Source organism: Pelodiscus sinensis, chromosome 1 (assembly GCF_052426305.1).
Source record: "Pelodiscus sinensis isolate ZL-2025 chromosome 1, ASM5242630v1, whole genome shotgun sequence".
Taxonomy (NCBI): Eukaryota; Metazoa; Chordata; order Testudines; family Trionychidae; genus Pelodiscus; species Pelodiscus sinensis.
In genome coordinates, this window is record NC_143052.1 from 188,885,012 (window position 1) to 188,911,303 (window position 26,292).

The 26,292-nt window shown below is 42.4% G+C and overlaps 1 protein-coding gene and 1 long non-coding RNA gene across 6 annotated transcripts in view; one reads left to right on the forward strand and one right to left on the reverse strand.

Moving 5' to 3' along the window:
* Positions 1 to 9,145, forward strand: part of ITSN1 (intersectin 1) — a 190,614-nt gene extending 181,469 nt beyond the window's left edge. For all 5 annotated transcript variants that reach the window (XM_075911169.2, XM_075911141.2, XM_075911179.2 and 2 more), the window contains 4 exons: positions 2,128 to 2,210; positions 2,316 to 2,399; positions 3,111 to 3,284; positions 6,884 to 9,145. In XM_075911169.2, the coding sequence (XP_075767284.1) occupies positions 2,128 to 2,210; positions 2,316 to 2,399; positions 3,111 to 3,284; positions 6,884 to 7,032 (490 nt within the window). In that variant the 3' untranslated portion in view covers positions 7,033 to 9,145. The remainder of the gene's footprint in view (positions 1 to 2,127; positions 2,211 to 2,315; positions 2,400 to 3,110; positions 3,285 to 6,883) is intronic.
* Positions 9,146 to 9,280: 135 nt separating this feature from the next.
* On the reverse strand, positions 9,281 to 26,055 carry LOC142820976 (uncharacterized). The gene is made up of 4 exons (XR_016348013.1): positions 21,762 to 26,055; positions 14,683 to 14,764; positions 12,683 to 12,831; positions 9,281 to 12,126 (listed from the first exon to the last, which is right to left on the reverse strand). It is a non-coding gene; the product is annotated as an uncharacterized LOC142820976 (long non-coding RNA).
* Positions 26,056 to 26,292: the final 237 nt, after the last annotated feature.

Genomic DNA, 26,292 nt, shown 5'->3' on the forward strand with positions numbered 1-26,292 from the left:
GACTGGAAGATAGCTAACATGACACCAATATTTAAAAAGGGCTCTAGAGGTGATCCCGGCAATTACAGACCAGTAAGTCTAATGTTGGTACTGGGCAAATTAGTCAAAACAATAGTTAAGAATAAAATTGTTAGGCATGTAAAAGAACATAATTTGTTGGGCAAAAGTCAACATGGTTTCTGTAAAGGGAAATCATGTCTTACTAATCTATTAGAGTTCTTTGAAGGGGTTAACAAACATGCGGACAAGGGGGATCCAGTATCTATAGTATACTATCTGTTGCTGCAAACTTGAGAAGGCACGACTGCATCAGGTTAAGTTTGGAATGTTTTCTGTGCAAACATAAGGACTAGAAAACTATTAATAAGGGAAAACCTCAATCCTGCAGAAGCTGATGGGGCAATAGGGCAAGATGTGGTGTGGCATTGAGTACAGGTTCACTACGATCCTTGAAAGGCACCATTTGTAAAGATTTTAACACACATCAACCTGTGTAAAACATCCCTTACTCACCAGCTGGCCCATACTAGGGGTGTGGTGGAAATGTCACACTCAGGCCCTGGAAGGAGTGAGTGGCTATCTGACCTCCCTCTCTAGCAGCCAGCTGTGGTGAATGCATTGAGTAGCCGTGAGCAGGACTCCAGAGGAGCAATGAACATCCCTTCTCTTTTGCAGAGTGTTGCCACAGGACCTCTGCAGGAAGGGGGAGTGAGATAGAAAGGGGAGGCAAAGGAGGGACACATGGAACTCAGAGGGAGACCTCCTAAGAGGGAGAACAGATAGGAATGACATGATATGGTATTGTGATTTATAGGCTTAAAAATTGTTTGTTGTGAAAGTCCATACCATGGTAGGATCATAGTAGTTCTCCTGGGTATTTTCTGTATCTCCATTTCTGTGCTATAGATTAGAGTAAATAAACAGAGTAGGCTAGATCCTCAGCAGAAGGCAATTGACCTAGCTCTATTACTTTAATAGAACAATGTTTCACAGTTTAAACTAAGTTGGGATCAGGTGCTGTGTTTCACACAATGATCACTCACCACAGTCGCATGTTCTGTATCGGAGTGACTTGTGCACCAATGTCTCAGCACTCTGAATATGTTTCCTACCACATTTGCTACCAGCTGAGTGATTATGCACTGTGCAGATGCTGCAGAAAGCAACATTTTAAAACTGATGGGCTCTGACACCTATCAGTTTGGGTGTTCAACAGCAACTGAAGTAACTGCATTAGCACCAGGAAATGATTAGCTGGGCCAACAATTCAATCTTTGCTTAATTGCTATAATTGTCCTGGGCTTTTTTAGGCTGTCACTCCTGCTTTGCCATTGTGGACACGTCATTTAAAATCAAATTGTATCTTTTTTGTTCATTTTTTTATGAAAAACACAGACATTTAGAGCCAAATCCAGACTCTGGTATATAAGTAGCGGCAACTCATTAGTAGAGTTGCACCCACTTATACCAGCATCTAAAATTGATACATAAGCTGAATCCTGAATTCCGACCACTCTGTCTTTGCTTATATCTCAGACTTTCTGAGATGTCATTTTACTGCTCCTGAACTCTGCTCAGAACACCAGCCTTGATGCTCTGTATGTATCCTTCTTTCCACTTTTTTCTCTGTACATTTTTCCAATCTAAGTCCCTATGAGTGAAAGGACCTCCACTTATCCTGGTTTACACAGTCACCATCTCCTCATTCACATCCTTTCTAAAAACTCCACAGGCCAGTTGTTCAGATGGCATAACATAGTAGTTAGTAGAGCTACACTGATTTTCACAGACTGTGTGTGTAGCCCCCAGAGATTTTGTAATGTAACATTTGTTGTAGTAGTGCCGGAGGAATGGGAGGAAAAAGTTATCACCACCTCTTGATTTCCCACTCTGTCCTGGCCACTGTGATTCTGCCTCCTAGGCCTTCTCACAGATAGACCTTTATGCCTCTGCCTAGTTGACTGTCTCCTAGGTGCAGGGTCCCAATCTAGCATATAGCACTGTAGGCCCAGACCTAGAGATCGTAAGGGCTCTAGAGCAGACTGTGTTTTTGTTTACCATGAAGTGCCATAGAAATAAAATAGTAATCCTCCTGCTGTGAAGTAACTTTTGTCTTTTCTTCTGAAGGACGGCCTGGGTTCAGAAAATTAAAGCTGCTTCTGAACTGTACATAGAGACGGAAAAGAAGAAGAGGGAAAAGGCCTACTTAGGTACAGTGTGGAATACAGTGCCTGTAGTCTTTCATGGAAATGTCAAAAGCCAGGGGCGCATACTAATGAATTTTGTCCTTCCCCTATTCCCACATCCCTCTACAGTTCGCTCCCAAAGGGCAACAGGCATTGGAAGGTTGATGGTGAACATTGTTGAAGGCATTGAACTGAAACCCTGCAGGTCACATGGTAAGGACCTCATTGATTTTTCCTAGTGTGTGTTATAAAGAATGACGCTTCCCACAGGTGTAATTGTCTCACACTAAAGAAGATTAGGCCCAAAATGTAGGTATTGTGAAATGAAGAGAGTTTAATGAACCTAATATTCATAGAAATAGTTTTTTGCAGGATAGTGAAACTTGGGCAGTTGTCATGTATTTAAGTATTTTTTACAAGGTTTTTTTTTTTTTTTTTTTTTTTAAGGCTTTGTCTACTCAATCACTTTTGTCAATTGGTGGTGTGAAAAAACACACGCACCCCAACTGACATACATTTCACTGACAAAAGTGCTGGTGTGGACAGCGTTATGTCAGCAGGAGAGGGTCTTGTTGAGGGTGGTTTAATTATGCTGGTGAGAGAGCCCTCTCCTGCCAGCAAAGAGCAGCTACACAGAAGATCTTACAGCGGCACTGCTGTAACAGTTCAGCTGTGCTGCTCTAAGTTCCATAGTATAGACACAGCCTAGGTATCACTCACATAAGGCTTGATCCTGCCAGGTGCTGAAATCATGAGGAGCTGAGGGTCGGGCCCCCAGAGATGCTCTTCATTCATTAAAGCGGTGCTTGCACAGCAGACATTTCCTAATTAGATGGTAATGGAAGGTAAAGAGGATTTAGAGGGATGTTAAATCTGTGCCATCAAAATGGGATCACACCCCTGCATCTGCTTTGTTCCTTTCAGGAAAGAGTAACCCATACTGTGAGGTAACAATGGGCTCTCAGTGTCACATCACCAAGACTATGCAGGACACCCTCAATCCTAAATGGAACTCTAACTGCCAATTTTTTATCAAAGACCTGGAGCAGGATGTTCTGTGCATAACTGTATTTGAAAGGGATCAGTTCTCCCCGGATGGTATGTATGAAGTTGCTACACTTCTGGAGAGGTTTTCCCTTCCCCCCCCCTTTCCATTTCTTAGGAGTTATGTGGGTGCTGACAAACATTTAACAGCCTGGAAGCACCCTGTTTATAGCTCTGATGCGTCTCTTAAGGTATGTCTATGCTGCAGTTAAAGATGTGATTGCAGGTTGGGTACACATCCCCAAACTATCTTTAACACGACTAGCACAGCACAAGAGGTAGGCTTTGGTGCAGACTAACAAGCCTGCTTGGAACACTGGGGTACACATTTGCCGTCTTAACCTGTCCTGAAGTGTGGGGCAGCATGTCTTCACTGCTGTGCTGAGCTGTGCTTGCTAGACGAAAGCTAGCATGTGTATGCCTACCGAACATGTCTGTACCTACAATGCTGCAACTGCGCTGCAAGACACAGACTGGATCTTGTCAGCGTAAGCACAGGCTCTCCACCCGTACCATCTCGATGTTCAGAGACAAAGTGGGCAGATGTCTCAGGACAGGAGAAAGGGAACTCAAGGAAGCAGGACAGTATCATAGAGGTTCAGGCAAGCAGAAGATCTTCCCTCTTCTTTTCTTCCTGTCTTCTCTTCTTGACCCGTCGTGCTGCAGGCAGTATGCGGACAGGAAGGCAAGTGGTGAAAGCAGATTCGAGAGATCCGGCGGCCTGGCCTTACTGCAGTCACCTTAACCTAAAATGAATATGCTCTGCACCGGCAACTGCTACAGGATGTGGGGACACAGAGTTGCCCCACCACTGAAGACCATCCCAGACACACTCTCTAGCTGGAGATTTCCAGTCTCTCCATGGTGGGCAGCAACCAGGCTCCTTCCTCTGACAGCCTATCAAGCCAACAGCCTGCCCCTGCTGTCTGAAGGGGCCACAGATTAGCTGTGACTTCAGCATTGTAGAGTTGCTCAGAGAGTGAGGGGCGAGTGAACCCCACTTTTCCCGCCTTTTCCTTTCCCTCCCTTTTCAGGCATGGGATGGTGACAGGGAGGCTGACCACCATCTCAGAGGGAAAAATCAAAATGGTGGACGCACAAAGAAAACTGGCGCCCCTCCTCTAACAGCGCAGTTGCACCAATACAGCTGCGTGGCTGCAGTGCATCTAGGGAAGACACTCTATGTTGCTAGGAGAGCTCTCGCCCATAGGTAGAATAAAATTATCTCTGCAAATTGCAGAAGCTGTGTACATAGTGCTGCGCATGCAAGCACTTAAGTCAGTGTAAGTTATATAACTCAGGAGGTGGTTTATTCACATCCATGAGTAACAAAAGGTATGCTGACATAGGCTGCAGCATTGACATAGTTTTAGTTTCCAAGACACATCGAGTTGTAGTATAAACATACATTAACTGAGAGTAGGATCACATCAGTATAAGTGTGAGGAGAATGAGGCTCTGCATACCTTTTGGATTTCCTTTCTTGTCGAAGCAAACTGTTTTACTTGCCATTGTAGCATGTCTGTTTGGAGATGGATAATTTAGGGCAGAGGGAGGTGAAGTGACTTACCCAAGTCCACCTGACAAATCAGTGTTAATGCCAGGAATAGAATCCCATTCTATTCTGCATTGCAATGTGGGTAAACAGATTCACACTAGCTCTGCTCAGGCTAACATGCTTACAACAGCAGGCTGGGTGTTGTTGCATGGGTGGTAGCTCAGGCAAGTTACTAGAGTCTTAGCCCGCCCAAGCTCAGGCATTTAGCCCAAACCCCAGCCATGCTACAATGTCCACCTTGCTATTTTAAGCATCCTAGCTTCAGCAGAACTGTCATCTGTCCAGCCAGTCTGGGAATCACATCTCCAGTATGACTCCCAGTTCCTTCCACAAAGTGAAATTTGCTCCTAGCACTGATGTGTTTCGTAAGGGAAGGGACTCCAGAAGACAATGTCCTCTCCTAACCATGTCAGGTACTTGCAGAGAGCAAGCAGGAATGTCTATGGGAGATGGTGGGGACCGGGGAATATCAGAATTATGTTCCCATTTGCAGTTCCCTAACCACAACCATCGAGCGAGGTAACAAGCTTATCCCAAGCTTCTTCTGCTCCTAGAAAATACAGTTGCCTAATCTGTTTATTGTTTATTAATTAATTATATTGATTATTTAGGAATTCCCCATTAGCAACCCAAGCCACCTCTAGTCCCAGATATAGCAGCCACAAGCCACACCACAGCTCATCCCCAGGGCCGTGGCAGGGAGCATTAGTGGAGGTGACTTCCCTTGTATGTGACCCATGGCTTTATGTCACAATTAGTTTAATACTTTCTGGACAAAATTTGCTTCTGTGCAGAGAGTACACCTAAGGTCTAAAAAGGGATAGTCCTGTGGCAGCTTAGAGACTAACAAAAAGATATAGGATCATGAGCTTTCTTGGGTAAAACCCCTACGGTCTATTCAACTCTACCATCACAAGTGAGCTAGGGCCAAGTCTAAATTAAAAATTAGTTCATCCTAGCTATATCACTCAGGTTTGTGAAAAATGTCCTATCCTGTGTAGCATAGTGAAGGTCTACCTCATGTCCTGTGTAGATGTGGCTTGGTTGAAGGAAGGATTCTTCTGCTACTAATTCTCAAAGAAATGGATGAACTGCATTGATGGAAAAAACCCTTCCATCTTTGTAGAAAACATCTAAACTACAGCATTACAGTGGTACAGCTGTACTGCTGTGGCTGTGTTGCTGTAGGGGCTGTCATGTAGACATACTCTTCAGTGGTTCTTTTTCCTGGTGCTAGCCCCTTTCCACTGAATTGAGGTGGATTTCACCCTAAAATAATATTTCACCTGGCTGTTGTGTTCTTCTCCTCTTTCACAAGTGATGTCTTCAGTTTTTTTGTGATTCAAGGATAATATACTTGGATCCCAGTCCAATGATTTGGCATTTTTGGTAGTTTGTTTGGTACATGTGATTTTTAGATTGTAATATAAGAACACGGGCATTGTCACATTGGATGAGACCTGTGGTCCAGCTAGTCCTGTATCCTGTCTTTGATAGAGCCCAGTATCAGATGCTTTTGAGGAAAGAACAAGAAACCCACAATAGGAAGATGTAGGGTAATTTGTCCCAATATTAAATCTCATCCTGAACTCTAGTAGTTAGAAATCAACTTAAGCTTGGAAGCTCAAGGTTTAATATCCTTTTCAAAATTCATATACTCATTAACGATTATAACTCTCGATATTTTTTATTATTGATATATAGATATCCATTTTTTTAAAAACTTGCTAAATTCTTGGCCTCAAAAGGTTCCTGTGACAATGCGTTTCACAGTCTAATTATGTACTGTGTGAAAAAATATTCACCTGTCAGGCTTGAATTTGTCACTTTTTAACTGAATTTGTTTCTTGTACTTTTACCTGATGATTTTGATTACAAAATATTCATTAAAAAAGTGGATGGAGTATAAAAGCAAATTAGAAAACCTGGTTTTAGATTCAGGAGATTTTAAAGCTTTAGGCATATTAATTATAAAACTATTGTTTTGCCAATGCAGATGGCAGCTAGTGCCTTCATTGAAGTAACATTTTGTCTGAAAATAAAGTGGAAAGTGAAAATGTATTTCACTCTGAATATGCTGATTTTTGTGTTTCAGACTTTTTGGGCCGAACTGAAATCCGTGTGGCAGACATTAAAAAGGATCAGGGCTCAAAGGGACCAGTTACAAAGTGTCTTCTCCTGCATGAAGTCCCGACAGGAGAGATAGTAGTCCGACTAGATCTGCAATTGTTTGATGAGCCTTAGAGGGAAATACACCAATGTTTCACTTTAATCTGAGTTCACTGCAATAGGTGTCTGCAGAAGCTGTCTAGAAATCTTTATTCATGTTATATGAAACTACTGCTTGTCCTTCATGTGCAAGAGGGTTATCAAAGCAATCAGAAAAATCTCTGTGCATTGATAATCCTTGCTGAAAATTGAATCCTAGATTTGGGAACAGATCTCTGTCTCTGTGTGGAACGTCATTATACCTTTCAGGGTTTCCGAAGTAACATAGTTGTAACTTGTGCTTCAAGTTGAAAGGTGAGCAAACCATGTAGATTGATGCACTTACTCTAGATACTGTAATGTTTAATTTAAATGCAGAAGGCGCTGATTGTATGTTTGAAGGATTTGGTAAATTTCCCCATAGGAATCTTGTGCCTATAGCTCCACAAAGTGGTGTATAAACATGACATGAATGAACATTTACCAGGTAAGAAAATCTCTGATTTTCTTTAGGATTGTTATGGTGGTATTTGAAATGTTGCTGTTTTTAAATAGATTGTTAGATAGATAGATTTAAACACAGAAGGTACTTTTATTGCACTCTAAAAATAAGGTTTAATTGAAACTTAAATAGTACACAGGCCTTGTGCTAACACTCTCCACAGAGGTGAATTTCACCTTAAGAGAATACCACCATTTCCAGGGGGAGGGGTAACTGTAAAAGTTTGAACAAGAAGTGAAGGAGATAGAGGACCCTGCTGAATGTTGTACTGTACCACTTAAATACTTCTTTACTATTGCTGCTTAATTGTGTGAAAGCTGATGGATGATCAAGTCACTAGCTGTGACAAAAATCACCGCTCTAGCTCAGGAAGTGAATTTATACCCTGTAGAGTCTAGCTGGGAAAGCAATCAGTGGTGACAGGTTATGAAGTTGTACTGTGCCTAAATATATTTGACATCTTGATTTTGAAATCAGGACAGTAGCACACTGTAGCTCACAAAAGGTGTTAATTACAAACCAGGTTCATTATGAGTATGTTGGCTATATTAGATGTGACCAGAAAAAAATAAATCTTTGTGTGTAATTGTGCAGAGTAAGTAACCCCATAGTAACAGGGGTCTTGTCATCTTGGGGGTGGGGCAGAGATTAACAGGTAACTCCCCTCACATAGATAAGCCCTGATTCAGCAAACCTTCCCAATTCAACAAAGAACCTAACTTTTACATATGTGCTTAAGTCCCATTTACTTTAAGCATATGCTCAAGTGTTTTTGTGAGTTGGTACCTCAAGGACAATAGAGCCCCTAAGAGAGTATAGTCCATCATTGTTCCATTTTTGTTCATTACCTAAATATCATGCATAAACTGGTATTTTTGTAATGACTTTATTTCAGAATGAGGTGTCAGCCCCTTCGTTAGCATGTTAACGTTCTTGTGGAGCTTGTTGTTAGGTTTTGATGTTCTTTGCATGTCATTTTGGTACTAGTTCATTTTGGTACTAGTTTCCACCTTTCTTGTATAGATGGTGTTCTCTGGAGAGCACTACAAGTCATCATGATTTCCATTAGGAAATTAGGATATCTTCATAATGAATAGCTAGATACAGTATGGTAATAAGTGTAAGCTGTGCTGGGAAGTGTCTGTGTATTATAATTTCCTTTAAGACCACTGTAATGTTTCAAGAAATGGAAAAACAAAATCCTGTATGTTGGAAGGACAACGAAGTTTACATTTCATACTTTTTAAAATCTCTTTATTATTTATTTATTGATGATAGTGTAGAATTTTGTATCAGAAATGACAGACATTCTTATGTATTTTTTGAACAAAACAGAGATACACACTTTAGTTAGAAACTTTCAACTGACCAAGTTTTAGAGGAAGTTTAACTTCAAGGCATGTGTTTGTTTACCACTAACTGGCTCTGAAAACACAATTAAAAGAACTTTAAGTTTATATTTTTCAATGTTGTTAAGAAAAATGTTTCAATTAAAATCTGTAAATAGAACTAAACCCATGGTTTCCTATTTCCATATCAGTACATTTTATTAAATATAATGTATATGAAAATACACATTGTTGTGGTAGGAAAAAAGTGATAAAAATCTATTAATGGAGTAACATTAAATGTCATTGTTCTAACCTTTTTACTGCTGTCCTAATTTTACTCACCAGCTGTAAATAAGTTCAGTGTTCCAATTAATGGTTTACAAAATAGTTACACTTGCATGGTCATTTTTTAAGGTCTCTTGTCACCAGGCATGAATTCTAGTGAAAAATTGAACCATCTTGGGCACAAAGAAAAATCTAAGCTATTATTTTTATATTACCCTGTGGGAGGTGCCCAAATTCTGTTGAAATTCAGTTGGAATTGGACACCTACAAGCTTTTAGGAAAATGCCAGCATTAATCTTAACATGACTAATCACACTTTATTTTGTAACTGTAACAGATCTGAGGGCTTGTCTGGCTAACATCACTTGTCTCAAATGATAGCCTAATCTTGAGGCACAGAGATGTATGTGTCTAATCCCTATTAATTCAAATTGGAAATCTACAAAGATAATAATGAGGTGAGCATGGAGGTTCCCCAAAGCTTCCCTCCTCCTGTCACAGGAAATTAATTACATTGGCTACAAGAACCTAATACCATGGTGTCCAACACGCTAGCCATTAGCCACATGTGGCTGTTTGGCTGGTTCAGTGTGTCTAGTTGGCTTGAACAACTATTCATTATTTCAGAATAATGTGGCTAGTTTGCTATGGCAGTAGCCACTGTAGACACTATAGTGGCTACTGCTTCAGAACTGGTTGGACACCACCGACCTAATCCCAAAGGGGATAATTCCTGTGCATCAAGGCTACAAAGTGCCCATCACTGGGCACTGAGACACCACTTTTCTTTTTCTCTCCCTGTCATGCTCTGGGGTGTAATTCAGACTAGTGAGAGATTGTATTACTGCTTGTATTATAACCTTGAGTACCCCAAAATGTTTCTGCTATTTTTCATTTGCAGCCTGGGACACATGCACACAGCCAGCATACACTTTGTCTCTGTAAGATGGACAGCCGTGATTCATCCACTTTGGATCCAACAGCCCACCCACAGCTATCATAGCCACGCTTTTATCTTTGCCAGACTTGCTTAAGGTTAGCAGGTGATCACAGCACACCGCCAGTCCCAAACTTCCCCAAAGACCCATGCTCTGAAATGTTCACTCCTCTCCTGCAATATTCAGAGGCTTTATAGACTCCGCTTTTTTCCTTTAAAGAGACAATCCCAACCAATTCGCTACATTAATTGGCATTTACATTCACTTTAATTCAAATACAGCATTGCTGGTTTGGATTAATGGTTGACCAAGTTGATGAACAAAAGAAGGGTCAGATTCCAGGATGGAGTCCTGTGAATATTGCAGGAGAGGAGGGTGTTTTTGAACTATGTGGTTTTGGTTTTGGAAAAACTTCAGGATGAGTGAAATTCCAGCCTGTACTTGGCAGAGACTTGAAAGAAGTTGGGACTTTCATTCTCATTCACTATACCCCAATTCACAGAGGGTAAAATATACCACTGAGCAGACAGTCTGCACCATTGAAGATCCTCTGTAGCCCAATAGAGCTATGGTGGAACTGATGTAATGTATAGGCCTTGTCCTGCTCCTTGGCATAGAGGCATAGTTCACTGTTAGCTGATTCTATTTTATTGGTGAAATACATTTGCTTAGAAATAATATGTGGTGGTAGCTTCTTGGTAGGTGGTGTAATGCTTTTCTAGAAATCTTTTCTAAAAATAATACGGTGACATTTCAACATATTCACTGCCTTCCCTGAAAAAATACTCTTGCTTTGTGGATAGCAATAAAACATATTGAGAGGGCCCACAAGAGGCAAAACTGTATGTCTATAGTTTGGCTTTATGTTTGTGGAAGAAAACAAGCCTTCACTCTGCGTTGTGTTTAAGCAACAAGTAGCCAGAGGCAGTTTTATTACGAGCTGCAGCAAGGGAAAAACTGGTTCGGACAGGGGGGAGCCCCCCCCTCCGAGGCAGATCCTCGAATCCAAGCAATTATGAAGCAGTTTATATACTGTCTATAAATATAACAACAATTAGTCTCCTTCCCATTACAAACACCAATGGCTAACAGTTATTTAGTTCCACCCAGATGCTCCTTATCTCAAGGTCTCTGCCAGAGTCAGCATTCTATCCTTATCTCCGTATGGAGGCGAGAGGCAAAGGCAGCATCTAATTACAGATCTCACGTTGTCAGGCCACAGACTTAGCCTGACTCTTGCTCTCTTGCTAACAAGACCAAAATGGCTGCACACAAATTCCCTTATTCCCTTTTCCTGCCTCCACAATCCCCCCTTTTGTGCTTACAGCACAACTACCTTTCTAAACCTTTATTTTCATTAAACGTTACATAATTAGTACAAACATAAAAGCTATTTCTATTACTATATCTTTTACAACAACAATCAAATATGAAACCTTTAATAAGCAAAAGCAATATAATCATTAATATCCCCAATATAATTCTATGATGGGGCTGTTCTATAATTTTAGTAACATAACACAACATATCATAATTAGTAAGCAAATTAGGGAGGGCAGGTACATGCTGATGGTACCTGTCCATAAGCACAAGAGTCCAGATCAAAGGGAGAAACCCAAACCACTTCCACAAAGTTCTCCTTGACAATATACAATACTTCGCTTCTTTCACCAAGGTCAGTTCTTAATGTCCTTTTGTAGTCAGAAATCTTTGGGCTTTGGCAGTGTCAGAGGAGCGGACTTTTCCTCTTTTTTTCCTTGAAACAGTCGTGGTTCAGCATCATGCAGGGGAGAGGTTACCAGCACATCACCCTGTAATATTTTGGTTCTTCTGGTGTCCAGCAGGTAGGAAAGCAGGACCAGAAGAGAGAGGCTGATCAGCAATCGGGGTAGGATCATTTTGAGATGGAGGAATCTTTTTGCAGTGAGAAGCATTGGCCAACAGTCAGTTCTTGGCACATCACAGCGGTATTGGTGGTTAGAAAAACTTGGTAAAGGTCTTTCGCTGATGGACATAAGAGTCTCTATTCTCTGAGCTAAAAGCCAGCTAGCTCCTTTGGAACCAAGGTTATTTCCTAGGAATAAAGCAAACCGTAAAAACAATCCCGCGCGGTTGTTTGGTACCGGCCTTATCAAAGTGAGGCCCTTTGGAATGTGGTTGCCACTGTTTTACTTCTCAGGCTGACCTAATGATTTGAATTTGTCAGTTCTCAGCAAGATACCATGGACTGCCTCAGTTTACTCTTATAGTTCCTTTCTCTTGACTTTGGGGCTCTCCTTAACCCACTAAGTTAAATACAACAATTTAAGGGGTTTTAATTTACTCTGGAAGTACCAGTACAGCACCAGCACTATTATAAATGTTATAATCGAAACTTCCCACATAATTTGGCAAACACTATTCAACTCCATCCCCAAGATATTTTGTTGCCTTACTTGCGCTGCCCATGATTATAGACTTGACCTCTACTGCCTGGTTGAGTGCTGCAGAGGTAGGTGGTTGGCATGGTCCACGGTGTTTCCTTATCTGTGTGTACCTCAGACAGCCAGCCCCGATATATCTTTGGGCATTGGCCACCAACCCCTCGATCTTTGCCTGCAGGGCCAGTAAACCCTCCTCTGGGTACTTACTTCCGCTGTACCACTCAGGATCTCATGTTGGGTTACCCATCACTGCCAAAGTGCGATAGAGCCGCATTCCATCAACGATCAGGATCATTCTGCGAGGGGCTGTTATACACACAGACGGATATGTAGAGGGGCAGGATGGAGTGATCTGTCTGGGTAGTCAAACACCAGTAGGTACCGTTCATTTGGACCAGCTTGATGTTTTTGTTTCTCTGAGACAACCACATCAAACCTAGGCAGATTCGTCGTGATGTTAAATGGGCAGGTACATAAAATGTCCTTATTAAAGTGGGTGCAACAATCCCTGGGTATAGGGAGGCTCCCACACCTTCAGAATAAGCAATACCCTCGATCTATCTATATGCTCCTGCTTTGGTAGAGGCAGAGAGGTTACCATTCTGATCTGATCTAAGTGAGGAATCCCCAGAGGGGCCAAAAACAAAAGGTTATACTATGCCCTGTCCAGGTGGGCCTTTGGGTCCTCATGGATTCTCTACTTCCCCACTCCCATAGGTAGGCACAGGGGAGATGGGGACTCACCACCATAAGGGCTGGGTGGTCAAAGCTATCCTATTCTTCAATACTGGCCTTCTAATTCCTTTAATTTAGTTCCATTAATTAACAATCCAATTAGTCTCTGGTCCAAATATCTGCAATTTTAGAAATGTGCATCTGTCTGTCCGTCTGTGAAACTGTTTGTTCAAGAACTTGTACACAGTAAGAGTTAGGACCACCAAAATTGGTTTGCAGCTTCCTATTATCATAATTTAAGGCAACATCAGGGTTTGGTTATGCCAGGATAATGGGACGTGTGTGGAATTCTATTGTTTCTCATAAAATGGAGAAGGAGGAGCCTGATGGGAGGGACAGTTTATATTGCAGAATGACCACAAGGGGACAGCAAGGGGGCAGAGATGGAGACTGGGGCAGCTATAACCTCATAGGGCAAGTAAGGGGCACAAATGGAGAAAGGGGACAGCTATTTAGTAAATATTTCAGAGAGTTTGTCTAGTAGTGTGTCTGTTCCCCAGCTGGGGGACATGCACCCCTCCTCCAGCTGTGCCTGCTGGAGCTACAATGGCTATAGACAAGTGCTTTTCACATGGCCGCAAGCTGCTGCAGTGAGAGAGGGCTGGGGTTGTCCTTTCTCCCCAGGGCAGCCTGCTAACTGAACCTTAATCCCCAGCCCCACCCCAGGACAATGATTTAAATGAAGAAAAACAAAGCTTATTTGAGTTAACAACTCCAGGTAAATCTTTTAGTCTAGTCATAAAGGGGAGTCTCCTTCACTACTGTCTGCTGTTCACTTATACTAAGTGCATTCAATTTAACAAGGAGAGTTGATGTCTCCTGGCACTTCTTCAGTCTGAAGCCTGGTAATTGTCAGTAAAAGGAAGTAACCAGACAACAGCCTTGAAAAAGATTAAAATGGTGACGTGAGCAAAGGCAGAATGTCCTAACCAGTGTAATGTCAAAGAGCTCACAATACAAGAGCAAATCCTCCAAAGTGGACTCTTCTGTCACTTGAGTCTAAAAACTCAGACCCAGGACACCATAACAGATCTTCACCATTATCGACAGTGGCATGTATGCCCGGAATAATAAATAATAATAAACCACTGGTAAAGCTTGCTCCTGTAAGTTGTTCCCAGTGGGCAGACTCCTGCATCCCTTAAGCCTCACTGAATTCAGTGGGTTTCTTGAAGGATCAGGGTTTCAAAGCCACCTTTCTAGGAACTCTGCAGCCTGGACTTGCATGTCTCTTATGTTAAAAGGAGTCCCCAGCAGGGTTGCCAGGTGTCCGGTATTGACCCAGACAGTCCGGTATTTTCACCTCCTGTCCGCTAAAAAATTTCAGAAAATACCGGACACCTAAAATGTCCAGTATTTTCTGATATTTTCCCAGCCAGGGGGTGAAAATACCAGACTGTCTGGGTCAATACTGGACACCTGGCAACCCTCAGCAACCAGGCCTACCCCGTCCCCACCTGCCCCCTCCTTACCTAGTTCTGCAGAGGAGCTGTCTGGTCTGGAGCGGGGAGAGAAGGCAGAGAAGATGGCCGCCGTAGCATCGCAAACAGCTGCCTCTCAGAAAGTCAAGAGCTGCTGTTACTGTTGCCCTCATTCTACCACTACACCTGTTAAGAGAGGCAGAAGCCAGCCCCTGTTCATAAAGAAGCAATGCTGGGTTTTTTTTTATTTCTTTATTTTTTTTTTTGTCAACAACTTCGGTTTCCCTCCCCCTTTTTTATTTCAACACAATTTTTTCCCCGGTGGTTTTTTTTTGGCGGGGGAGGGCAGGAGGGTGTTCAGTATTTTTGGTTAAACCATCTGGAAACCCTAGTTCCCTGGAATGTAAGGCATTCTTTCACTGATTCCTTGGACATAAAAATACTGCTCTCAGGCTCTTGGCTTTCCTGGCATAAGTCTGACAACTACTATTGAGCACCCAAGACTCTCATAAATATATTTTTGAGCCCAGACCATATCTACAGAAAGAACTGGATCTTTCCACCAGCATTAATGTGCCAAATAGCTGTTTCTCACAAGACTGACTCCCCCAACCTGTAGTTGTATTGCCTGTCTGACTGCAATGTCACTAAAACCATTCTCCTGTTTATACTGGTAACAGCAAGGAGGATAATTATTCCTCTCTGAAAATTCATCCTCGTCATCAGGTCTGATTCATTTCCCATTGAAGTCAGTAGAAAAGCTCTCGCTGACTGCAGTGAAAATTGGATTAGGCCTGTAATGTAACTCTGGGGACAAACACAGTCATCTCACATTCAGAGCATAGTAGTGAGTTTGCCTAAACCTCTCCTTTCCTGCTTGTATTTTGTTGGATATAGGGTGTCATTAAGGCCAGCGGAGGTTTAGCTCCCTTCCTGGGTTCCAGCAAGATGCTGAGGGTACAGCTATGCTGTGAAAAACAAAACCTGTGGCAGTGAAACTCAGAGCCTGGGTCTACTGACTCAAGCTCACAGAGCTTGTGCTACAGGGCTAAAATAGCAGGGTAAGCATTCGGGTGCAGGCTGGAGTCTAGGTTCTGAGACCCTCCCTGTTGCTGCACTTCAGAGCCTAGGTTTCAGCCCAGACCTAAATGACGTCACTATTATTTTTTAGCCCCATAGCATGAGCCTGAGTCAGATGACCATGGCTCTGAGACTTGCTGCTGCAGGTCTTAGCAGTGTAGATGTAGCCTTAGCATACAGCAAGGTGCTAGACAGCAGATGGCTCACTTCTAGGCCAGGGATAATTCATTATTTTTGTCAAGATCCATATTGCTTGGTTGAGGTATAATCAAGGCCCAAAGAAATGTTTTTGACACCAAAATAACAATATGGCAGTTCAGAGATTTCAGGGCCCATTCAAAAGCGTCTGGTGGCCCAGATTTGGTCTGCTTATTGACTACCTGTGTTTTAGGCTGTCTCTGCAGCAGGCTCCAAAATAGCCAATTCAAGATGTGGGAATGTTTAGCTTCTGACATCGCGCACATCCTTGCCTATATTTCTCCACCTCAGTGCAGTGTGCTTTCTTCCCCTGTTCGAGCGCTTGGCTATCCCCAGGTGTCTTGTCCCTTAAACACAAACCTTTGGAAAACAGTCTCCACTTGATTTGATCTACACAGAGGTACTATTCAAACTACCATTGATGTATTTATGTATCACTACCTTAGGGCCTACTTTCTAGGCTTCTTATTAGAAGTGTATCTAACAGCCCTGCCATTTACAATGACAGCTCTCTGGCTCTGATTCAACAAAGCATTTAAGCAGATGCTTAATTTAACTAGAGAAGTAATCCCATCTTTAGTCATCCAAGCACTAAGCACAAGCTAAAGTGAACTTTGCAGAACAGAGACAGACTTAATCATGTGCTAGAGTACTTTGCTGATTTGGGGCCTAAATTATACAGTCCATTCAAGTTATCTGACCCCAAGGGTATGTCTACACTACAAAGTTAGTTCGAACTAACTTTCATAGGCGCTACACTAGCGCTCCGCTAGTTCGAACTTAATTAGAACTAGCGGAGCGCTTAGTTCGAACTAGGTAATCCTCATTTTACGAGGATTAAGCCTAGTTCGAACTAGCTAGTTCGAATTAAGGGGTGTGTAGCCCCTTAATTCGAACTAGTGGGAGGCTAGCCCTCCCCAGGTTTCCCTGGTGGCCACTCTGGCCAACACCAGGGAAACTCGTCTGACCCCCTCCCGACCCCGGACCCCTTAAAGGGGCACGGGCTGGCTACGGTGCCCGTGCCAGGTGCAAGCCTGCCAGCACCCAGCCAGCAGACCCTGCACCTGGCACGGCTCGAGCCAGCCACCCGATGCCCCCCAGTCCTCCCCCTCTTCCCGGGACCAGGCTGGCGGCTCCCGGGAGCTTGCCAGGGACCGCAAGAGGTGGGCACCCGCCAGGGCTAGTGTGGACATCGTGGACTTCGTCCACGATCTCCGCACTAGGCACAGGAAAGTGGCCGTCTAGAGCAGGAGAGCTGCCAGCCTGGCCACCCAGGAGCAGGTGTGCATGAAAATCAAGGTGGTCCACTGAGACCCCCGACCCTGAGCCCTGAGCTTACAATGGCCGTCCTGGGTCAGACCAAAGGTCCATCTAGCCCAGTAGCCTGTCTGCCGACAGCGGCCAACCCTAGGGACCCTGGAGGGGATGGACCGAAGACAGTGACCAAGCCATTTGTCTCGTGCCATACCTCTCCAACCTTTTACAAACCTTGGGCAGGGACACCACTCCTACCCCCTGGCTAATACCACTCCATGGACCCAGCCTCCATGACTTGATCTCACTTCCCTTTAAACTCTGTTCTAGTTCTAGCCTTCACAGCCTCCTGCAGCAAGGAGTTCCACAGGTTGACTCTTTGCTTTGTGAAGAAGAACTTTCTGTTACTAGTTTGAAGCCTGCTACCCATTCCTTTCCTTTGGTGTCCTCTAGTCTTTCTTTATGGGAACTAATGAAGAACTTTTCTTGATGCACCCTCTCCACCCAACTCCTGCTTTTAGAGACCTCTATCCTGTCCCCCCTCCGTCTCCTCTTTTCTAAGCTGAAAAGTCCCAGTCTCTTTAGCCTCTCTTCATATGGGACCTGTTCCCAACCCCTGATCATTGTAGTTGCCCTCCCCTCTCCCAGCCTCTCTCTTCCCCTCTCCCACCTCCTTTTCCCAGTCTCCCCCCGTTTTGTTCAATAAAGACAGATTCCATTTTTGAACACAATTGTCCTTTATTTTGTACATCAAGAAAAGGGGCTAGGGAAGGGTAAGTGGAAGGAGGTGAGGGAGTAATGGGGCACGAGCCCCCGATGGGGAGGACTGGGCTGGCTCTGCGGGCTTCTGGGGGTGGAAGCTCTCCTGCAGCTCCCCCAATTGCCCCCTCTCCCCAGATGGCAGCCTGCGGCAAGTGCAGCCGGGCTGATGGCCGAGTGCTGTGATGTGCCCAGTGTGAGCACTCCGGGCACTCCAAGCCAGGACTGCTTTGCAAGCGGGGCACCCCTGAGAACTGTCTGGCCCGGGGTGGGGGTCGGGTCCCTTTAAGCGCAGCCCTGGGCTAGCCTGAGACAGCATCTCCATGCTCTAAGTCCTCCTCTGATGCCCTGCCGGCACTGCTTCCGGCCATCCTTAAGCCCGGTTCAGGGTCCACTTAATGTGGACATGCTAGTTCGAATTAGCAAAACGCTAATTCGAACTAGTTTTTAGTTCGACGCGTTAGTTCGAATTAGCTTAGTTCGAATTAACTAATTCGAACTAAGTTAGTTCGAATTAGCACTGTAGTGTAGACGTACCCCCAGAGAGAGGGAAGGTTACAAAATATAGGCCATTCATGGAACAGAAAGTCAGGCTTCTGCTGATTTGGAATCAAAGCATTTCATATGGCTGCAGTTTTGAGGTCAGGTTTCTCCCTTTTTAAAAACGGATATTCATTTGGTTTGTAAACACTGAACACTAAAGAATTTTGTTTACAGTGTGACACAATTTAAATCTTGATCTTCAGCAACACATTTAAAAATAATGAAACGCAGTTATACAAAATGCAGGACAATGTAGCACTTTAAAGACTAACAAGATGGTTTATTAGATGATGAGCTTTCGTGGGCCAGACCCACTTCCTCAGATCAAATAGTGGAAGGAAATAGTCCTTCCACTATTTGATCTGAGGAAGTGGGTCTGGCCCACGAAAGCTCATCATCTAATAAACCATCTTGTTAGTCTTTAAAGTGCTACATTGGCTTGCATTTTGCTTCAGCTACCCCAGACTAACACGGCTAACATTTCTATCACAGTTATACAAGTTGATTCAGGACTCAAAAGTAGTCTATATTTTCCAACTATAATGAGGGTGTAATGACAGACTGTTTGCTCCAAAATATGGAGTAGAGTTTGTGACCTAATTCAGGCATGTTGGATTAGACAAATTGTTGTACTGATAATATGTCAAATGACTGAAACTCTAGAAAGCTGTTGCTAGATTTGCTTATGTATTTTCTCCACGTAAGTTTTTATGATGGACTGTTTTTTAATGTTCGTTTTTTTACTCATTTTTATCCTGAAAAAGACTTTTTGTTACTGGTGAATAGCATCAGGGGAAAATAATCATTGTGGTAAATACAACTTTTGTAAAGTTAAATACATTTTGAAAATGGGAGGTAACAAATATGGACTTTTCCAGAATCACTAGTCATTCTCATACTGCAGCGTGTACCACTGTGGAATTTTAATCTGTTAATCTACCCAAAACCTTTGAAACACAGAAAAGTTGGTAATCAGGACAAAATTATCTTAGCTTTGAGAGATTTTCTCTCTATAAGTATTCCACATGAAATGTGCTTTTTTTCCACAAGTGTTCATGCACACAGCTATTTCAATGTATATATAACTTCATAAACTTGTATATGTTGTGACTATATGTGTATACAGTATACAAACATGGCTATGTTGTCAAATACTGTGTAAAGTGTTAATTGGTCTTGAGAAATTACTGTTCTGTATATTCATGTGACCTAATTTAAATGCATAAAAAGGTGTCAGAAATATGTTAAACTAGCATAGTTGCTTGACTTAGTAATGAAGTTTTGTCGAGACTGCAGCTTAATTCTTTGCACTTTATTTAAGCTATAAAATGTGTATTTTGCATTAAATTCTAGGGTCTCAAAACATCAAGCAAGTAAAAGGACATTATTACTTGAGCAGTAGTCTGATGATACTAACAGACAGCACATACTGAATGTTGTAATAGGCACAGATGAGAATGAAAGTGAAGAAATATAGTCAAAGCCTAAGAAAACAGATTGGACACTAAAGGGTTCTTTTCTCCAGAGATTTGTTGTCAGTGTACCAGAAAATTAAAGGATTTGAGTTGCATCCCTAGCTCCACTAAAGTCTGATCCTTTCGCTTCTTAAATTGTCTAGGAAATTGGTGACACACATCCTTAGCATTACCACCACCTTTTCTTTGTGGGGGTGGGTTGCATTTTGATCACAGGCTTATTGCAAACTTCCCCAAAAATAGCCAATGCAGCTGGGTTTTTTAATCTGCTGTTCATTTGCTTTCACTTCAGTCATTTTACTGCTGGTGAAAGATGCTTAATCAATCCTTATGCCCAATCCTTCCTTATGCCCAGTCTGTTTTTTGCTGCTACTTTGGACTTTTCTAGCAGGTGAGTTGGTACACAGCAAGCTGGGTGTAAAACTACAGTGCACTAGCATGATTTGCACCAACTGGCCAGACAGACTGTGCTAGTGCCCAGTACAGTTTCCTAGGGTGTTCTGACTCCTCTTTTAGTCTCTTTCCTTTTTGTAGCATCGCAGGTCTCCTTCAACTAGGGCAGAAGGAAATGATCCCATGGACCCTCCTTCCACAGGATGTTGGGGTATCCTCTCTCCAGGGGAGGGAACTCCAGTCGTTAGGAAAAGGCAGGTGTTAGTAATGGAGGATTCAATCATTAGAAACATAGATAGCTGGGTTTGCGATGACTGGGAGAACCGTATGGTGACTTGCCTGCCTGGTGCGAAGGTTGCAGATCTCTCGAGACATCTAGATAGACTTATGTGTAGTGCTGGGGAGTCGCTGGTGGTCGTGGTACATATAGGTACCAATGACATAGGAAAGGGCAGGAGACAGGTTCTGGAGGCCAAATTTAGGCTTCTAGGAAAGAGATTGAAATCCAGAACCCCTGTGGTAGCGTTCTCTGAAATGCTTCTAGTTCCACATGCAGTACCGGGTAGGCAGGCAGAGCTTCAGAGTCTCAATGCGTGGATGAGACGATGGTGTAGAGGGGAGGGATTTATTAGGAACTGGAGAAACTTTTGGGATAGAAGGAGCCTATACAGGAAGAATGGGCTCCACCTAAATCAAAATGGAACCAGAATGTTGGCACTTAACATTAAAAAGGTTGTAGAGCAGTTTTTAATCCAAGGGCTGGGGGATAGCCAACAGGTGTGGATCGGAGAGAGACTTCTATTAGGGGAGGTTCTATTAATAGAGATGCCCTATGTTCCAGTCAGGAGGAGAGGATGGAAGTATGGGTCGGATTAAATGAGAAACAATCAAATGAAAAAGAGTAACACATCAGGAAATGGCAGACAGATAAATAGTGACAAATTATTAAAGTGTTTATACACAAAGGCTAGTAGTCTGACTAGTAAAATGGGTGAACTAGAGTGCCTAGTTTTAAAGGAGGATATTGATATAATAGGCATCACAGAAACTTGGTGGAATGAGGACAATCAATGGAACACAGTCATATCAGGGTACTAAATCTATTGGAAGGACAGAACAAATCGTGCTGATGGGGAGGTGGCACTATACGTGAAAAAAAATTTAGAATCAAATGAAATAAAAATCTTAAATGAGCCAAAATGTTCCATAGAATCTCTATAGATAGTAATTCCATGCTCCAATAATAAGAATATAGCAGTAGGGATATATTATCGACCACCTGATCAGGACAGTGATTCTGACTATGAAGTGCTAAGGGAGATTAAGAGGCTATCAAATTAAAAAACTCGATAATAGTGGGGGATTTCAACTATCCCCATATTGATGTGCCACCTCAGGATGGGATGCAGAGAAAAAATTTCTTGATACCTTAAATGACTGCTTCTTGGATCAGCTGGTTCCGGAACCCACAAGGGGAGAAGCCATTCTTGATTTAGTCATAAGTAAGTGGAGCACAGGATCTGGTTCAAGAGGTAAATATAACTAGACAGCTTGGAAATAGTGACCATAATATAACAAAATTTAACATCCCGGTGGTGGGAAAAAAAACCTTAGCAGCCTAACACTGTGGCATTTAATTTCAGGAAGGGGAACTACACACAAAAATGAGGAAGTTAGTTAAACAGAAATTAAAAGGTAGTGACAAAAGTAAAATCTCTGCAAACTGCATGGAAACTTTTCAAAGACACCATAGTAGAGGCCCAACTTAAATGTATACCCCAAATTAAAAAACATAGCAAGAGAACCAAAAAAGTGGGAGTCAAATCCTAGTGAGGAAAATAGAAAGGACCATACATTTAGTCAAAGTAAGTGTAAAAATACAATAAGAAAAGCCAAAAAGGAGTTTGAAGAACAGCTAGCCAAAAACTCAAAAAGGAATAGTAAAACGTTTTTTAAGTACATCAGAAGCAGGAAGCCTGCTAAACAACTAATGAGGCCCTTGGACAATTGAGATTCTAAAGGAGCTCTCAAAGATGATAAAGTCATAGCGGAGAAGCTAAATTAATTCTTTGCTTCAGTCTTCATGGCTGAGGATGTTGGGGAAGATTCCCAAATCTGAGCCATTCTTTTTAGGTGACAAATCTAAGGAGTTGTCCCAGATTGAGGTGTCATTAGAGATTTTGGAACAAATTGATAAACTTAACAGTAACTAGTTACCAGGACCAGATGGCATTCATCCAAAAGTTCTGAAAAAACTCAAACGGGAAATTGCGGAACTAAAGTGTGGTTTGTAACCTATCATTTAAATCGGCTTCCGTACCTAATGATTGGGAGATAGCTACCATGACACCAATATTTAAAAAGGGTTCTAGATGTGATCCTGGCAATTATAGACCAGTAAGTCTAACGTCAGTACCGGGCAAATTAGTTGAAACTACAGTGAAGAATAAAATTGTCAGACACATGGGTGAATATAATTTGTTGGGGGAAAGTCAACATGGTTTCTGTAATGGGAAATCATGCCTTACTAATCTACTAGATTTCTTTGAGGGGGTCAACAAATATGTGGACAAGGAGGATCCAGTGAATATAGTATACTTAGATTTCCAGAAAGCCTTTGACAAGGTCCCTCACCAAAGGCTCTTAAATAAAGTAAGTTGTCATGGGATAAGAGACTAGAACTTTAACAGGGTTAAAAAAAGAGAGCTAGATTGATTCATGGAGGTTAGGTCCATCAATGGCTATTAGCCTGGATGGGTAGGAATGGTAGCCCCAGACTCTGTTTTTCTGGAAGTGGGTGACCGGGGAGGGATCACGTGAGGATTACCTGTTGTGATTCCTTCCTCTGGGGCATCTGGTATTGGCCACTGTCGGCAGACAGAATACTGGGCTAGATGGACCTTTGGTCTAACCCAGTATGGATGTTCTTATGATTGCACATGGTCAGTTCAGCTGCGGTCATCCAGGCAGGACTCACTGGGTGCTATGGCTAGTTTTCCACCATAAATACAGATTTGTTTTCAGACTCAAGTGTAGGTGGTGGTGTTTTCACAACAGCTCCGCAGCATTCTCATTTTATGGTGCACAGAGTACTACCAATTAAATTTACTTATGTGCTGAAGCCCACCACAAGGCTTACGCACCACTTATATCTAGTTACAGTGGGGCATAAGCCTGTGCTGACCTTCTCCATATGGATTCATTGTCATCCTTAAATAACTACATGCCATGATAGTATTCTATTATTTTGGCCTGTAACAAATGGAAATACAGTAGAAAATAAACAACAGTACATCTGTAGTGTTAAAAGGTCTTCCCCAACTGGATGTACAGTTCAGAGGTTTACATGCTCTTTTCTAAAATTAATAGATTCTGTAGACTACCCGAGTAGTGGTGGTAGGTTGTTGAAAAAGGTAATCCATTGTGTTTTTCAATGTTAATGCATAAAAGGGGAAATTCCCTTACTTGTTGGTGCGCTTGTTGTTGCCAAATAATGGTATTGCTTAGTTTCCTTTAAAAAAGGAAGTATTGTACGGTATACTTGTGATATGTTTGTCTCAGATCCATATCAACAGGGAAAAAGTTAATTTTCTTTTCTTAGGAAATACATTTGTATGGCTAATTTAGATATGTTCTTCACTATCCATTCCAAGCTGTCATTTTTTCAACAGGTTATATTTCATACCATGAAGGAACAGTAGTGTCTCTCTCAAACATGCTTAAGTATTTTTGAAGCTGCTGTTTCCTTTGCTTCACTTGGTTAAGTTATTCTATTTATGAACTAGGTCCAAGAAAGGAGTTTTTAAAAAAGTATTCCTTTTGTAGAAGTTACATCTGCTTCCTCTGGTGTATTCAATAAAATTAACATTGCAAATAAGAGTCTATTCTTGTTTGACACACTAAACTGTAGTAGCGTAAGTGAAAGTATGCAGAAATAAACCTAATTTTTTTTTTTACAATGAATTGTCATATCAAATTTATGTTAAAGCTTGACTCAAATACTTTTAGAGATTTGTATAATAGTAATACGTAGGGAAATACAATTTTTTTATTCAGGTTTGGCACAAAGAGCATACTTAGTTCAAGGCTTTCTTATCTTTATAAATACAAAGTGTAGCAGCCCCTCTGAAGAACTGAGTTTGTCCTCATTTTATAAATGTGGAAATAGATAGCAGTTGCAAGTTCAAGTCACACAAACAGTGGCAGTGCTCATAGACTTCCCCAGTCTTCATCCTTATCCTCGGTTTACTCCTAAATTACAGAGATGGGATCCAGATAGCACTTGAATTGAGATGGAGGAGTTAGTGTGCTGCTGTAGTCTATGATGGGGTCTTAGAATAAAGTAAGAAATGGATATCAGTGGCACTCACTGCAGGGGAAAAGGGCCTTCCTCAGCCTGAAGTTGTGTGTTTTCTCCTTTTTTGGGGAGGCTGGTCATCCTTCCACTAGGACAGGGGTGAGGCAAAAGGGCCTCCAGGAGCAGATCCAGATCCAGCCCACAGAGGCCCTGCTGCTCCTCTGCCCCCCCAGCTTTAATTGGCCTGGGGGGTGGGGGAGCATGCCAAGCCTTCTCCCACCCTGCCAGGATGCTTTGCAGTGCTGCACACAGGGGGGAAGAGTAGAGGAGGCACCTCCCCCACCCAGGCCAATCAGAGTCTGGGGGCAGAGGAGCTGCGTGAAGCTTCCTTTGCCCTGCCCCAGCACTTCAAAGTGCCACATGCTCCTCGCAGGGTGGGAGGAGGTTTCCCAGGCTCCCTGCCCCCAGGCCCTGATTGACCTGGGGGTGGGGGAGCATGGGAACCTCTTCCAAGTCACTGGTGCCATGGGAAAGAGGGGGGCAAAAGGGGCTCTTTCATCCCATGAGGAAGCATGGTCTGGGGATGGGATGGCCTAGGGCTACTTCAAAATTTTTTGAAGTGGCCCCTGGGCAAAAATTATTTCCCACCCCCCGTACTAGAAGAACTCTTACTACTTAAGAAATGTAGCAGTTTAAGCAGTATGTGTAGTCTGATTTATTGGGGAAGAGTGTGCAGCTTCCAACAGAGCTCAATCCTCTCCTTCTACCCACTCCAAATATTGCTAAGCCATCTAATTTCCATTTGTCCTTTTATTTAAAGAGGAAAAAAGAGCAGATGTGGTTGATCATATAACAGGCTGCAGTAAGAGTTAACATCTGCAGATAACAGCATTGCCATTTCCATGTCTTCTCTCAGCAGCATCAGTCAAGGGCACTCAATATTAGATATCTTACAATTGAGGCTATGTCTACACTGCAGTTAATTTTTGGAAAAAGGTACTGCAAACCACAATGTGCATACCTTTTTCAGATTATTTTTTTCAGAAGAGTCTTTTCCATCTACATGGGGCCAAAAGTGGGAAAAACCTCCTCTTTCGGAAGAGTCCTTATTCCTCATAAAATGAGGAATACAGGGCTTCTGAAAGCTCACCTGCTTTTTCAGAAACTGATCTGAAAAAGCAGATATATTCCCTGGACGCGGCAGAGTTTTTCCCAGATACCTCAAATATCCCAGAAAATCTCTGTAGCACAGATATAGCCTGAGGTAAGTACATTTAAAATTTGTTTTCAGAACTAGTCCAGATTACCTAAATAAAAAATAGCTGTGGATTTTTGGAAGGTAAGCCTATTTAAAAACAAAAACAAAAAACAAGACACACCGCCCCCCCCGAAAGCTGAGAATTAGTATCCAGATAATTTTTTGTTACAATGAAGCCTTACAAGTAGTTATCTACTTTTAATAGGTTGATTTTGAAGATGTAAGGAATATTTTTAAAGTGGAAAGTGTCAGTACATGTAGCAAATGAGATCTTTAGGTAATTGTTTAATCAGTAGTTTGGACTATATATAAAGAGTATGGTATGTGGATGACTTGGCTGAAACATGTCTATTTATAATTTTATATACTTGGCTGTTGTGACTGTCATTGGTAACAGGGGCTCT